The sequence below is a fragment of the Salmo salar genome, chromosome ssa01 (genome assembly GCF_905237065.1).
Source record: "Salmo salar chromosome ssa01, Ssal_v3.1, whole genome shotgun sequence".
In the NCBI taxonomy this organism is placed as follows: Eukaryota; Metazoa; Chordata; class Actinopteri; order Salmoniformes; family Salmonidae; genus Salmo; species Salmo salar.
Genome location: NC_059442.1, coordinates 105722772 through 105738595, shown reverse-complemented (window position 1 = coordinate 105738595; position 15824 = coordinate 105722772). Strand labels below are relative to the sequence as shown.

General features: G+C 45.5%; 1 protein-coding gene across 1 annotated transcript in view; it reads left to right on the top strand.

The window, feature by feature from the left end:
- The window catches only part of LOC106562888 (neutral amino acid transporter A), a 209658-nt gene that overhangs the window by 36366 nt on the left and 157468 nt on the right, over nt 1-15824 (top strand). Inside the window, exons 3-5 of the mRNA XM_045687163.1 lie at nt 9153-9218; nt 13976-14142; nt 14497-14730. Coding sequence (XP_045543119.1) covers nt 9153-9218; nt 13976-14142; nt 14497-14730 — 467 coding nt within the window. The remainder of the gene's footprint in view (nt 1-9152; nt 9219-13975; nt 14143-14496; nt 14731-15824) is intronic.

The window sequence follows — 15824 nt, the reverse complement described above, 5'->3', positions numbered from 1 at the left end:
CATGTTTTAGAGAGAGATAGAGACCAGACCACATTTATACCCTCCACACTCATCTACTCATGTTTTAGAGAGAGAGGAGACCACATTTATCCCCTCCACACTCATCTACTCATGTTTTAGAGAGAGATAGAGACCAGACCACATTTATCCCCTCCACACTCATCTACTCATGTTTTAGAGAGATAGAGACCAGACCACATTTATCCCCTCCACACTCATCTACTCATGTTTTAGAGAGAGACCAGACCACATTTATCCCCTCCACACTCATCTACTCATGTTTTAGAGAGATAGAGACCAGACCACATTTATCCCCTCCACACTCATCTACTCATGTTTTAGAGAGAGATAGAGACCAGACCACATTTATCCCCTCCACACTCATCTACTCATGTTTTAGAGAGACCAGACCACATTTATCCCCTCCACACTCATCTACTCATGTTTTAGAGAGAGTAGAGACCAGACCACATTTATCCCCTCCACACTCATCTACTCATGTTTTGAGAGAGACCAGACCACATTTATCCCCTCCACACTCATCTACTCATGTTTTAGAGAGAGATAGAGACCAGACCACATTTATCCCCTCCACACTCATCTACTCATGTTTTAGAGAGAGAGACCAGACCACATTTATCACCTCCACACTCATCTACTCATGTTTTAGAGAGAGATTAGACCAGACCACATTTATCCCCTCCACACTCATCTACTCATGTTTTAGAGAGAGAGACCAGACCACATTTATCCCCTCCACACTAATCTACTCATGTTTTAGAGAGATAGAGACCAGACCACATTTATTCCCTCCACACTCATCTACTCATGTTTTCGAGAGAGAGACCAGACCACATTTATCCCCTCCACACTCATCTACTCATGTTTTAGAGAGAGATAGAGACCAGACCACATTTATCCCCTCCACACTCATCTACTCATGTTTTAGAGAGATCAGACCACATTTATCCCCTCCACACTCATCTACTCATGTTTTAGAGAGACCAGACCACATTTATCCCCTCCACACTCATCTACTCATGTTTTAGAGAGAGAGACCAGACCACATTTATCCCCTCCACACTCATCTACTCATGTTTTAGAGAGAGATAGAGACCAGACCACATTTATCCCCTCCACACTCATCTACTCATGTTTTAGAGAGACCAGACCACATTTATCCCCTCCACACTCATCTACTCATGTTTTAGAGAGACCAGACCACATTTATCCCCTCCACACTCATCTACTCATGTTTTAGAGAGAGAGACCAGACCACATTTATCCCCTCCACACTCATCTACTCATGTTTTAGAGAGAGATAGAGACCAGACCACATTTATCCCCTCCACACTCATCTACTCATGTTTTAGAGAGACCAGACCACATTTATCACCTCCACACTCATCTACTCATGTTTTAGAGAGACCAGACCACATTTATCTCCTCCACACTCATCTACTCATGTTTTAGAGAGAGATAGAGACCAGACCACATTTATCCCCTCCACACTCATCTACTCATGTTTTAGAGAGACCAGACCACATTTATCCCCTCCACACTCATCTACTCATGTTTTAGAGAGACCAGACCACATTTATCCCCTCCACACTCATCTACTCATGTTTTAGAGAGAGAGACCAGACCACATTTATCCCCTCCACACTCATCTACTCATGTTTTAGAGAGAGATAGAGACCAGACCACATTTATCCCCTCCACACTCATCTACTCATGTTTTAGAGAGACCAGACCACATTTATCCCCTCCACACTCATCTACTCATGTTTTAGAGAGACCAGACCACATTTATCCCCTCCACACTCATCTACTCATGTTTTAGAGAGAGAGACCAGACCACATTTATCCCCTCCACACTAATCTACTCATGTTTTAGAGAGACCAGACCACATTTATCCCCTCCACACTAATCTACTCATGTTTTAGAGAGACCAGACCACATTTATCCCCTCCACACTCATCTACTCATGTTTTAGAGAGAGATAGAGACCAGACCACATTTATCCCCTCCACACTCATCTACTCATGTTTTAGAGAGACCAGACCACATTTATCCCCTCCACACTCATCTACTCATGTTTTAAGAGAGACCAGACCACATTTATCCCCTCCACACTCATCTACTCATGTTTTAGAGAGACCAGACCACATTTATCTCCTCCACACTCATCTACTCATGTTTTAGAGAGAGATAGAGACCAGACCACATTTATCCCCTCCACACTCATCTCCTCATGTTTTAGAGAGACCAGACCACATTTATCCCCTCCACACTCATCTACTCATGTTTTAGAGAGAGACCAGACCACATTTATCCCCTCCACACTAATCTACTCATGTTTTAGAGAGATAGAGACCAGACCACATTTATCCCCTCCACACTCATCTACTCATGTTTTAGAGAGAGATAGAGACCAGACCACATTTATCCCCTCCACACTCATCTACTCATGTTTTAGAGAGAGATAGAGACCAGACCACATTTATCCCCTCCACACTCACCTACTCATGTTTAGAGAGACCAGACCACATTTATCCACTCCACACTCATCTCCTCATGTTTTAGAGAGAGACCAGACCACATTTATCCCCTCCACACTCATCTACTCATGTTTTAGAGAGACCAGACCACATTTATCTCCTCCACACTCATCTACTCATGTTTTAGAGAGAGATAGAGACCAGACCACATTTATCCCCTCCACACTCATCTACTCATGTTTTAGAGAGACCAGACCACATTTATCCCCTCCACACTCATCTACTCATGTTTTAGAGAGACCAGACCACATTTATCCCCTCCACACTCATCTACTCATGTTTTAGAGAGACCAGACCACATTTATCCCCTCCACACTCATCTACTCATGTTTTAGAGAGAGAGAGAGACCAGACCACATTTATCCCCTCCACACTCATCTACTCATGTTTTAGAGAGAGATAGAGACCAGACCACATTTATCCCCTCCACACTCATCTACTCATGTTTTAGAGAGAGAGAGAGACCAGACCACATTTATCCCCTCCACACTCATCTACTCATGTTTTAGAGAGACCAGACCACATTTATCCCCTCCACACTCATCTACTCATGTTTTAGAGAGAGATAGAGAGACCAGACCACATTTATCCCCTCCACACTCATGTTTTAGAGAGACGAGACCACATTAATCCACCCCACACTCATCTACTCATGTTTTAGAGAGACCAGACCACATTTATCCCCTCCACACTAATCTACTCATGTTTTAGAGAGACCAGACCACATTTATCCCCTCCACACTCATCTACTCATGTTTTAGAGAGAGATAGAGACCAGACCACATTTATCCCCTCCACACTCATCTACTCATGTTTTAGAGAGACCAGACCACATTTATCCCCTCCACACTCATCTACTCATGTTTTAGAGAGACCAGACCACATTTATACCCTCCACACTCATCTACTCATGTTTTAGAGAGAGAGACCAGACCACATTTATCCCCTCCACACTCATCTACTCATGTTTTAGAGAGAGTTAGAGACCAGACCACATTTATCCCCTCCACACTCATCTACTCATGTTTTAGAGAGAGATAGAGACCAGACCACATTTATCCCCTCCACACTCATCTACTCATGTTTTAGAGAGAGACCAGACCACATTTATCCCCTCCACACTAATCTACTCATGTTTTAGAGAGATAGAGACCAGACCACATTTATCCCCTCCACACTCATCTACTCATGTTTTAGAGAGAGATAGAGACCAGACCACATTTATCCCCTCCACACTCATCTACTCATGTTTTAGAGAGAGAGATAGAGACCAGACCACATTTATCCCCTCCACACTCATCTACTCATGTTTTAGAGAGATCAGACCACATTTATCCCCTCCACACTCATCTACTCATGTTTTAGAGAGAGAGAGAGACCAGACCACATTTATCCCCTCCACACTCATCTACTCATGTTTTAGAGAGACCAGACCACATTTATCCCCTCCACACTCATCTACTCATGTTTTAGAGAGAGATAGAGACCAGACCACATTTATCCCCTCCACACTCACCTACTCATGTTTAGAGAGACCAGACCACATTTATCCCCTCCACACTCATCTCCTCATGTTTTAGAGAGAGACCAGACCACATTTATCCCCTCCACACTCATCTACTCATGTTTTAGAGAGACCAGACCACATTTATCTCCTCCACACTCATCTACTCATGTTTTAGAGAGAGATAGAGACCAGACCACATTTATCCCCTCCACACTCATCTACTCATGTTTTAGAGAGACCAGACCACATTTATCCCCTCCACACTCATCTACTCATGTTTTAGAGAGACCAGACCACATTTATCCCCTCCACACTCATCTACTCATGTTTTAGAGAGAGATAGAGACCAGACCACATTTATCCCCTCCACACTCATCTACTCATGTTTTAGAGAGACCAGACCACATTTATCCCCTCCACACTCATCTACTCATGTTTTAGAGAGAGATAGAGACCAGACCACATTTATCCCCTCCACACTCACCTACTCATGTTTAGAGAGACCAGACCACATTTATCCCCTCCACACTCATCTCCTCATGTTTTAGAGAGAGACCAGACCACATTTATCCCCTCCACACTCATCTACTCATGTTTTAGAGAGAGAGAACAGACCACATTTATCCCCTCCACACTCACCTACTCATGTTTTAGAGAGAGATAGAGACCAGACCACATTTATCCCCTCCACACTCATCTACTCATGTTTTAGATAGACCAGACCACATTTATCCCCTCCACACTAATCTACTCATGTTTTAGAGAGAGATAGAGACCAGACCACATTTATCCCCTCCACACTCATCTACTCATGTTTTAGATAGACCAGACCACATTTATCCCCTCCACACTAATCTACTCATGTTTTAGAGAGAGATAGAGACCAGACCACATTTATCTCCTCCACACTCATCTACTCATGTTTTAGAGAGAGATAGAGACCAGACCACATTTATCCCCTCCACACTAATCTACTCATGTTTTAGAGAGAGAGAGAGACCAGACCACATTTATCCCCTCCACACTCATCTACTCATGTTTTAGAGAGACCAGACCACATTTATCCCCTCCACACTCATCTACTCATGTTTTAGAGAGATAAAGACCAGACCACATTTATCCCCTCCACACTCATCTACTCATGTTTTAGAGAGAGATAGAGACCAGACCACATTTATCCCCTCCACACTCATCTACTCATGTTTTAGAGAGATAGAGACCAGACCACATTTATCCCCTCCACACTCATCTACTCATGTTTTAGAGAGAGATAGAGACCAGACCACATTTATCCCCTCCACACTCATCTACTCATGTTTTAGAGAGACCAGACCACATTTATCCCCTCCACACTCATCTCCTCATGTTTTAGAGAGAGATAGAGACCAGACCACATTTATCCCCTCCACACTCATCTACTCATGTTTTAGAGAGACCAGACCACATTTATCCCCTCCACACTCATCTACTCATGTTTTAGAGAGACCAGACCACATTTATCCCCTCCACACTCATCTACTCATGTTTTAGAGAGACCAGACCACATTTATCCCCTCCACACTCATCTACTCATGTTTTAGAGAGAGATAGAGACCAGACCACATTTATAACCTCCACACTCATCTACTCATCTTTTAGAGAGAGATAGAGACCAGACCACATTTATCCCCTCCACACTAATCTACTCATGTTTTAGAGAGACCAGACCACATTTATCCCCTCCACACTCATCTACTCATGTTTTAGAGAGACCAGACCACATTTATCCCCTCCACACTCATCTACTCATGTTTTAGAGAGAGAAGAGACCAGACCACATTTATCCCCTCCACACTCATCTACTCATGTTTTAGAAGAGATAGAGACCAGACCACATTTATCCCCTCCACACTCATCTACTCATGTTTTAGAGAGACCAGACCACATTTATCCCCTCCACACTCATCTACTCATGTTTTAGAGATAGAGACCAGACCACATTTATCCCCTCCACACTCATCTACTCATGTTTTAGAGAGAGATAGAGACCAGACCACATTTATCCCCTCCACACTCATCTACTCATGTTTTAGAGAGACCAGACCACATTTATCTCCTCCACACTCATCTACTCATGTTTTAGAGAGAGATAGAGACCAGACCACATTTATCCCCTCCACACTCATCTCCTCATGTTTTAGAGAGAGACCAGACCACATTTATCTCCTCCACACTCATCTACTCATGTTTTAGAGAGAGATAGAGACCAGACCACATTTATCCCCTCCACACTCATCTCCTCATGTTTTAGAGAGAGAGACCAGACCACATTTATCCCCTCCACACTCATCTACTCATGTTTTAGAGAGAGACCAGACCACATTTATCCCCTCCACACTCATCTACTCATGTTTTAGAGAGAGATAGAGACCAGACCACATTTATCTCCTCCACACTCATCTACTCATGTTTTAGAGAGAGATAGAGAGACCAGACCACATTTATACCCTCCACACTTATCTACTCATGTTTTAGAGAGACCAGACCACATTTATCCCCTCCACACTCATCTACTCATGTTTTAGAGAGATCAGACCACATTTATCCCCTCCACACTCATCTACTCATGTTTTAGAGAGAGATACAGACCAGACCACATTTATCCCCTCCACACTTATCTACTCATGTTTTGTAGACTTCAAGAAAGAATTTGATTAAATTTGGCACACGGTATTTTTGATAAATTAATTGAAACTGGTGATCTTATTAAATCAATGTACACTAAAAACAAATGTGTGGTTAAAATTGGCAACAAACAGGGCTGCTCAATTAGTCCAACACTATTTAACATCTACATTAATGAATTGGCAAAATCATGAGAAGAATCTGCAGCACCTGGTCTCACTCTACACAACACTGAAATCAAGTGTATGCTGTACACAGATGACCTGGTTCTACGGTCTCCCACTAAGGAGGAGTTACAGCAGCACCTAGATCATCTGCACAGGTTCTGTCAGACCTGGGCTCTGACCGTTAACCACGGGATCTTTCAGACCTGGGCTCTGACCGTTAACCACAGGTTCTGTCAGACCTGGGCTCTGACCGTTAACCACGGGATCTGTCAGACCTGGGCTCTGACCGTTAACCACGGGTTCTTTCAGACCTGGGCTCTGACCGTTAAACACGGGTTCTGTCAGACCTGGGCTCTGACCGTTAACCACGGGTTCTGTCAGACCTGGGCTCTGACCGTTAACCACGGGTTCTGTCAGACCTGGGCTCTGACCGTTAACCTAAAGAAAACAAATATAATGATATTCCAAGAGAGGTAGGGAAATCAGGATCACAAATATAAATTATATTTGGACACAGTTTTATTAGAAAACACCAAAAACAAAAGTTTTTTGACACCTGCTCGTCGAACATCTAGTGGAAAGCCTTCCCAGAAGAGTGGAGGCTGTTATAGCAGCAAAGGGGGACCAACTCCATATTAATGCCTATGATTTTGGAATGAGATGTTGGAACATTGGTGTGGGGACTTGCTTCCATTCAGCCACAAGGGCATTAGTGAGGTTGGGCACTGATGTTGGGCGAATAGGCCTGGCTCGCAGTCAGCATCCCAATTCATCCCAAAGGTATTTGATGGGGTTGAGGTCAGGGCTCTGTGCAGGCCGGTCAAGTTCTTCCACACCGATCTCAACAAACTATTTCTTTGTTGAACTTGCTTTGTGCATGGGGGCATTGTCGTGCTGAAACAGGAAAGGACCTGTAGGGGGTAGGGGGTCCGCTGAACGGCAGTGGGGGTCCAGATCTTTCAGAGCGCAGGGCCTCAATGGACAGAGAGGAAAAAGGAGTGTGTGTGTGTGTGTGTGAACAGGGAGAGGGGTCTCTGCCATTGTCTGCTGGTCTCTGGCTGCCAGGTCCTCCACCACATCTCTGAAGCTGCTTTGTGTCTCTGCTGGTCTCTGGCTGCCAGGTCTTCTCAGCCACAGCTCTGAAGCTGCTTTGTGTCTCTGGCTGCCAGGTCCTCTCCACCACAACTCTGAAGCTGCTTTGTGTCTCTGGCTGCCAGGTCCTCTCCACCACAGCTCTGAAGCTGCTTTGTGTCTCTGCTGGTCTCTGGCTGCCAGGTCCTCCACCACATCTCTGAAGCTGCTTTGTGTCTCTGCTGGTCTCTGGCTGCCAGGTCCTCCACCACATCTCTGAAGCTGCTTTGTGTCTCTGCTGGTCTCTGACTGCCAGGTCCTCCACCACATCTCTGAAGCTGCTTTGTGTCTCTGCTGGTCTCTGGCTGCCAGGTCCTCTCTACCACATCTCTGAAGCTGCTTTTTTTATTTTATTTTTTTATCAGAAACTAAATATGTATCTGAAACAGGCATTCATCAGCACAGGAACTAAAGACATCTCTGAAACAGGCATTCATCAGCACAGGAACTAAAGACACATATATGAAACAGGCATTCATCAGCACAGGAACTAAAGACATATCTGAAACAGGCATTCATCAGCACAGGAACTAAAGACACATATCTGAAACAGGCATTCATCAGCACAGGAACTAAAGACATATCTGAAACAGGCATTCATCAGCACAGGAACTAAAGACACATATATGAAACAGGCATTCATCAGCACAGGAACTAAAGACATATCTGAAACAGGCATTCATCAGCACAGGAACTAAAGACACATATCTGAAACAGGCATTCATCAGCACAGGAACTAAAGACATCTCTGAAACAGGGTCTCGGCTGCTTAGTGTTTGCATGTTCTGGTGCTAAGCTGTTATTTATTGAAGGGTATAAAACATAGAATGTAGAGTTCAGAAGGAACACAATCATAGAGCTAGAATGGAAAAATGACTCATGGTTTTAGCTTTCATTCCCACCCGATCTGAAGGATATTGGAGCAAACCTTGCACAGGTGCAAACGCTTAATACATCTGACAATAAATACCTGATCATAAGTACTTTAATATAACTAGTTACTTGTTTATGAATGGCTTTGTTAACATACATGTACTTCCAAATAATTGTTGTTTAAATAAAGTTATTACTTTTTAAAATATTCTATTCATGTTTTCTCTGTCTCTTCCTCCATGTCACAGTATGCCACTGATTACAAGATGGTTGCTGTGGGAAACGACACCAATGGAACCATCCTCTACCAGAAGGTACTGATTATGACATCCCTCATAGTTGTTGGTTTGTTTGTTTGTTAGGATCTCATTTAGCCTCTCATGGGCGGTTCATCCAAGAAAAACTAAAATTCAAAACGAATGACAACTTTTAAGGAAGTGGAATTACAACCACAGTACAGTAAGAACAAAGACACATTGGAAACATACACTATAAAAGAACAGGTGTCTGTGTTGGAGATGGTTGAGGGCGCTGTTCCACAGACAGGAGAGATCTGGTCCACGGACAGGAGGGATCTGGTCCACGGACAGGAGGGGGCTGGTCCACGGACAGGAGGGGGCTGGTCCACGGACAGGAGGGGGCTGGTCCACGGACAGGAGGGGCTGGTCCACGGACAGGAGGGGACTGGTCCACGGACAGGAGGGATCTGGTCCACGGACAGGAGGGGGCTGGTCCACGGACAGGAGGGGGCTGGTCCACGGACAGGAGGGGGCTGGTCCACGGACAGGAGGGATCTGGTCCACGGACAGGAGGGATCTGGTCCACGGACAGGAGGGATCTGGTCCACGGACAGGAGGGATCTGGTCCACGGACAGGAGGGGCAGGACGAGGGCTGGTCCACGGACAGGAGGGATCTGGTCCACGGACAGGAGGGATCTGGTCCACGGACAGGAGGGATCTGGTCCACGGACAGGAGGGATCTGGTCCACGGACAGGAGGGATCTGGTCCACGGACAGGAGGGATCTGGTCCACGGACAGGAGGGGGCTGGTCCACGGACAGGAGCGATCTGGTCCACGGACAGGAGGGATCTGGTCCACGGACAGGAGGGATCTGGTCCACGGACAGGAGGGGGCTGGTCCACGGACAGGACAAATAACGAAACCGATAGGAAGAAAGTGGAAATGGAGTGAAGATCCTAGTCAGCATATTCTGGGTCTGTTATTGAGGGTACGTCCCAAACAGCCCTGGGTCTGTTAATGGGGGCACGTCCCAAACAGCCCTGGGTCTGTTAATGGGGGTACGTCCCAAACAGCCCTGGGTCTGTTATTGGGGGTACGTCCCAAACAGCCCTGGGTCTGTTATTGGGGGCACGTCCCAAACAGCCCTGGGTCTGTTAATGGGGGTACGTCCCAAACAGCCCTGGGTCTGTTATTGGGGGTACGTCCCAAACAGCCCTGGGTCTGTTATTGGGGGCACGTCCCAAACAGCCCTGGGTCTGTTAATGGGGGTACGTCCCAAACAGCCCTGGGTCTGTTATTGGGGGTACGTCCCAAACAGCCCTGGGTCTGTTAATGGGGGCACGTCCCAAACAGCCCTGGGTCTGTTATTGGGGGCACGTCCCAAACAGCCCTGGGTCTGTTAATGGGGGTACGTCCCAAACAGCCCTGGTTCTGTTATTGGGGGTACGTCCCAAACAGCCCTGGGTCTGTTAATGGGGGCACGTCCCAAACAGGCCTGGGTATGTTAATGGGGGCACGTCCCAAACAGCCCTGGTTCTGTTATTGGGGGTACGTCCCAAACAGCCCTGGGTCTGTTAATGGGGGCACGTCCCAAACAGGCCTGGGTATGTTAATGGGGGCACGTCCCAAACAGCCCTGGGTCTGTTATTGGGGGCACGTCCCAAACAGCCCTGGGTCTGTTATTGGGGGCACGTCCCAAACAGCCCTGGGTCTGTTATTGGGGGCACGTCCCAAACAGCCCTGGGTCTGTTAATGGGGGCACGTCCCAAACAGCCCTGGGTCTGTTAATGGGGGCACGTCCCAAACAGCCCTGGGTCTGTTAATGGGGGTACGTCCCAAACAGCCCTGGGTCTGTTATTGGGGGCACGTCCCAAACACCTATGAGAGACCAGTGGGAGGACAGCAAACACAGAAGAGGAGCACAACGTGTTGTACAACGTACTGTACACACACACTGTTCTATGGTTCACTGTCCAATGGTGAAGACACTTATCACAATACACTACGCAAGTGACCATCCGTTTCCATAGCAACACACATAGCAACATCACTGGAGCCTGGTAACAAACAGAAAGGACTCAATACAAGTTTAACGGTTCTTTCTTTAAAAAGTGATCAGTGATGAACCGTTCAGGGATCAGTATTCATCCACATCCATAACCCCGATCAGACCAAGCTACTCTGTTGTGATGTCAATGTCAGTCACTGTCCTGTGTTTGTTGAGTTATGTCATGTGTCATATGTCATATGTCATGCATAAACAATCAAACCGTAAATATGGTTACAAGGAAATGATAGGGGAGGTTCCCTAGTGGGCTAAGCCGATATGACGGCTTGGTGGACAAAGGGAAGTGGATGTGGACTGAGAAGGGCGGGAATTACAAGTCACTAAACAGTTGATAATTATTAATTGAAATGCTAATCCTTTGCACATGCACGCTCACTCATTCGGGAATCATTGCAATCAATATATATTTACGCTCAGTGTGTTGTCAGAGATCTCTGTTGGAATCGTCCGTCTTTCTGTTGGAAAGTTCATCCGCTCGTCTCTCCATCTGCTTCTAAGAAGTCTTTCGTGGTTACAAAGGACACTTCAGAGTCCCATTCAGAAATGTTCTTATAGAATAGATGTTTTGGCGGTTGTCAGTCTTCGCATCTCAGGTTAACATAGTTTCTAGCTGCAGACTAGTAATTAGTATCTAAGATTTGCTCTTATTCTGTCGGGATCGATAGTTTCAGTTTCAACAACCATTACAACCTTAGCTTATACTGAGGTTTTTGTGGTCTCTACTCAAACCTTTGCCCTCTCGGTGATCGAGGTACACATGGTCTCAAGAGGATTTCTCCAGGTGGGGGTTTTATTCGGAACAGTAGAAAAGGACTGTCCCATGACGCCAGATCAATGTCTGTGCTCATGGGGCGGGCCAATGACTTAGTTAAACTTTAAAGGGAATACAATTCTCTCACGTTAATGGTTCAACATCACCTTACATAATTTCACAAATAGTTTCATCTTTACTCATTCATTTTATACAATAATTAGATGCAAACCTCATAACGGAGGCTAATGTATAAACAGAGTTGTGGTAATGTGGCTGTATCGTCTTTCATGAGGTCACAAACATTAAACAAAACAGACCGGTCGTAGCTGGCTTCTCCAACGACCGTTTACACATTCTCCAAAACATGGATATTGTTCAGTTCTCAAGTTCTGTGATGTAGAAGAAGTTCCTTTGTTCTACTGTGAAACTCTCTCTATACTGCATGGCCCTGAGGAGAGTCTCCTCATGGAATTTACGACCTGAGATAACAGAACCTGGGTGTAGGAGGGAGAGAGAGGTGATAAGAGAGAGGGGGAGGGTACTCGCTATACCCAAAGAGGGCAATGTCATGACACGTGTCATATTCAGCCCTCATATAGCCAGGCAGGCCTGGACTGTTGGCCAGCTAGCATGTTAGTTTGACCAACGACTCTGATTTTAAGAGAGAGATAGAGTTTGAGCAATGACTCTGCCTCTAAGAGAGAGAGAGAGAGAGAGTCCAAACAGGGAACCCTGGTCTGGCACGGTCCGAGGATGGATTCCTGGAGCACCCTGGGCCAGATACACTCAGACGTAGTGGCTGGTTGGCATTGCTGAGTGTGTGTTTGTCTGTGTGTATGCGTGCATGTGTACAGAGCTGGGGTGAGAAGGTCAATCATCGCTACAGGAAAATGTGGTGACACAGAATTCTTTATCTGTTTTTATTTCTGTGTGAATTTCAGAAGACGTTTGGGGAAGAAAAAAAAAACGGAGAAGAGATTCTGTCACCAAGATACTTAAATCTTGGTCCAGTCAGCACAGATGATATGAGCTCCCAGCATTGTAGTCGGCTTGGAACGTGACAATTTTTCTGACTTGTTGACTTGACCTCCAAGCGAGGCTGGAAGGACGCCCAGCTATGTCATCACTCAGCTGGGTAGTTTGGCCCAGCCGTCACAGGGCCCGCAGAGGAAGAGAAGACGGGAATCAGGGACTGGGAGGGGTGACAAGGATTGGATGGCCAGTCCCTTCTGGGGCCAGACCCTTTCTGAATCACCCTCTTGTACCCAGCTGCCAGACTGACAAGGGCATACGTTCCAAATGGCACTCTATTACCTATATAGTGCACTACTTTAACCAGGGCTCTATATAGTGCACTACTTTTAACCAGGGCTCTATGATGATTTATAGGGATTAGGGTACCATTTGGGACACTCATAGAAATGTTTGGCTCATTCATTGGCAGAGAATTACCAGTCTATGAGGGGTACTGATGAACAGACATGGCAGACCCTCCTCCGACCAGTGCCAATAGTGGTGGGTCCCCCATGAAGGGGTCAATGGGAGCATAGCTCTTTTCTCTGGGCTGAATATCATCTGAGGAGGCTATTTAAATGGTAGCCTACTGAATCAAATAAAATGAAAGGCTATGTTCTGATTTCTATTTGCTGATGTTCTGTGTTTTGATATTCTGTGTTATGATGTTCTGATGTTTTATGTTCTATTTTGTGTTTTGATATTCTGTGTTATGATGTTCTGATGTTTTATGTTCTATTTTGTGTTTTGATATTCTGTGTTATGATGTTCTGATGTTTTATGTTCTATTTTGTGTTTTGATATTCTGTGTTATGATGTTCTGATGTTTTATGTTCTATTTTGTGTTTTGATATTCTGTGTTATGATGTTCTGATGTTTTATGTTCTATTTTGTGTTTTGATATTCTGTGTTATGATGTTCTGTGTTTTGATTTTTTTTCTTTTTTTAAATAACATCCATACATAAACAAAAGTGTGTTATGTGTTCTATGTAGGTTCCTGTGGGCACAGAACCAGATGGTATGAACATCTTGGGCCTGGTTCTCTTTGCCATGGTGTTCGGGGTGGCACTGAGGAAGCTGGGAGAGGAGGGGGAGGAGCTCATACGCTTCTTCAACGCTTTCAATGAAGCCACCATGGTACTGGTGTCCTGGATCATGTGGTGAGTGACCTTAAACAACCCAGATCATGTGATTAGCCTCTCCTGGTTCCCAAGACTATTCCCAAGGGAAACAAGAGGAGCTTCTGATGGCTCACTAGATAAAGTCTGTACTGTTTATTCCTTAAGAACTGCAGGAGGTGTTGGAGCCTGCTGACGCTATGCATTTGACACTGAAATGAGAAGCTACTTTTTGACTGGGAAGCTGCCTACTTATGTTGAATCAAATTAAACATTTAATTACATTTCTGATAAATGTTTTAGCTTTTTCTTTCATATAAATCTGCAGCAAAAATAAATATTCTGTTAGTCATCACCTCACCAAATGGTATACTTTCGATATTTCTCCTACCTCAGGTACGTCCCGTTCGGCATCATGTTCCTGGTGGGTAGTAAGATTGTGGAAATGGAGGATGTGGTTCTGTTGGTGACCAGTCTGGGGAAATACATATTCGCCTCCGTCCTGGGTCATATCATCCACGGGGGGGTCGTCCTGCCTCTCATCTACTTTGGGTTCACACGCAAGAACCCCTTCAGCTTCCTGTCCGGCCTCATCACGCCCTTCACCACCGCCTTTGCCACCTGCTCCAGGTAGGCCTCTGTTACTGTATCCCTTCACCAGTCCAGGTACTATCCCTCCACCAGTCTAGGTACTATCCCTCCACCAGTACTATCCCTCTGCCTGTCCAGGTACTATCCCCTGCCTGTCCAGGTACTATCCCCTGCCTGTCCAGGTACTATCCCTCTGCCTGTCCGGGTACTATCCCTCTGCCTGTCCAGGTACTATCCCCTGCCTGTCCGGGTACTATCCCCTGCCTGTCCAGGTACTATCCCCTGCCTGTCCGGGTACTATCCCTCTGCCTGTCCAGGTACTATCCCCTGCCTGTTCAGGTACTATCCCTCTGCCTGTCCGGGTACTATCCCTCTGCATGTCCAGGTACTATCCCTCTGCCTGTCCAGGTACTATCCCCTGCCTGTCCAGGTACTATCCCTCTGCCTGTCCGGGTACTATCCCTCTGCCTGTCCAGGTACTAGGTATTCCTCCACCTACCTGTCTAGGGAAGATGTGACAACATAATAATCTAGAGGCGAAAGAAACGCACACCAATTTAGGCGAGGTGCTGGTTAGCGGAGTAGAACACTTGAAAAACGTTTCGACAGACAAGCTGTCTTCATCAGGGTATAATGACAAACACTGCAGGGTGACTCGTTTATATAATGTCAAAGGATATCATTGGTTAATTCTCAGATATAGAAATAACATATCAAAAACATGAATGGATAGCATACAATCATAGATACAATTTGGCTACATAGGCCTACAACATTTACAATAATCACAAGAATGCCTTCAGATCAAAGTCTACATTGAGACCGAAGGGAGCAAGAGTCTTTAAATTAAAGATCCAGGCAGCCTCTCGTTTTAACAATAAATTGTCGAGGTCATACCCTCTCCTAGGGAGGGTGACATGTTCGATACCAATATAACGTAGAGACGAAATCGAGTGGTTTGCTTCCAAAAAGTGGGCCGTAACTGGGTAAATCGAGTTTTATCACCTAATGGTGCTACGATGCTCCAAGATTCGTACCTTTAATTCAAGCTTTGTTTTACCCACATCATTTTTACCACAAGGACAAGTTATAAGATAAATAACTGCCTTAGTGGAGCACGTAATAACACCTTT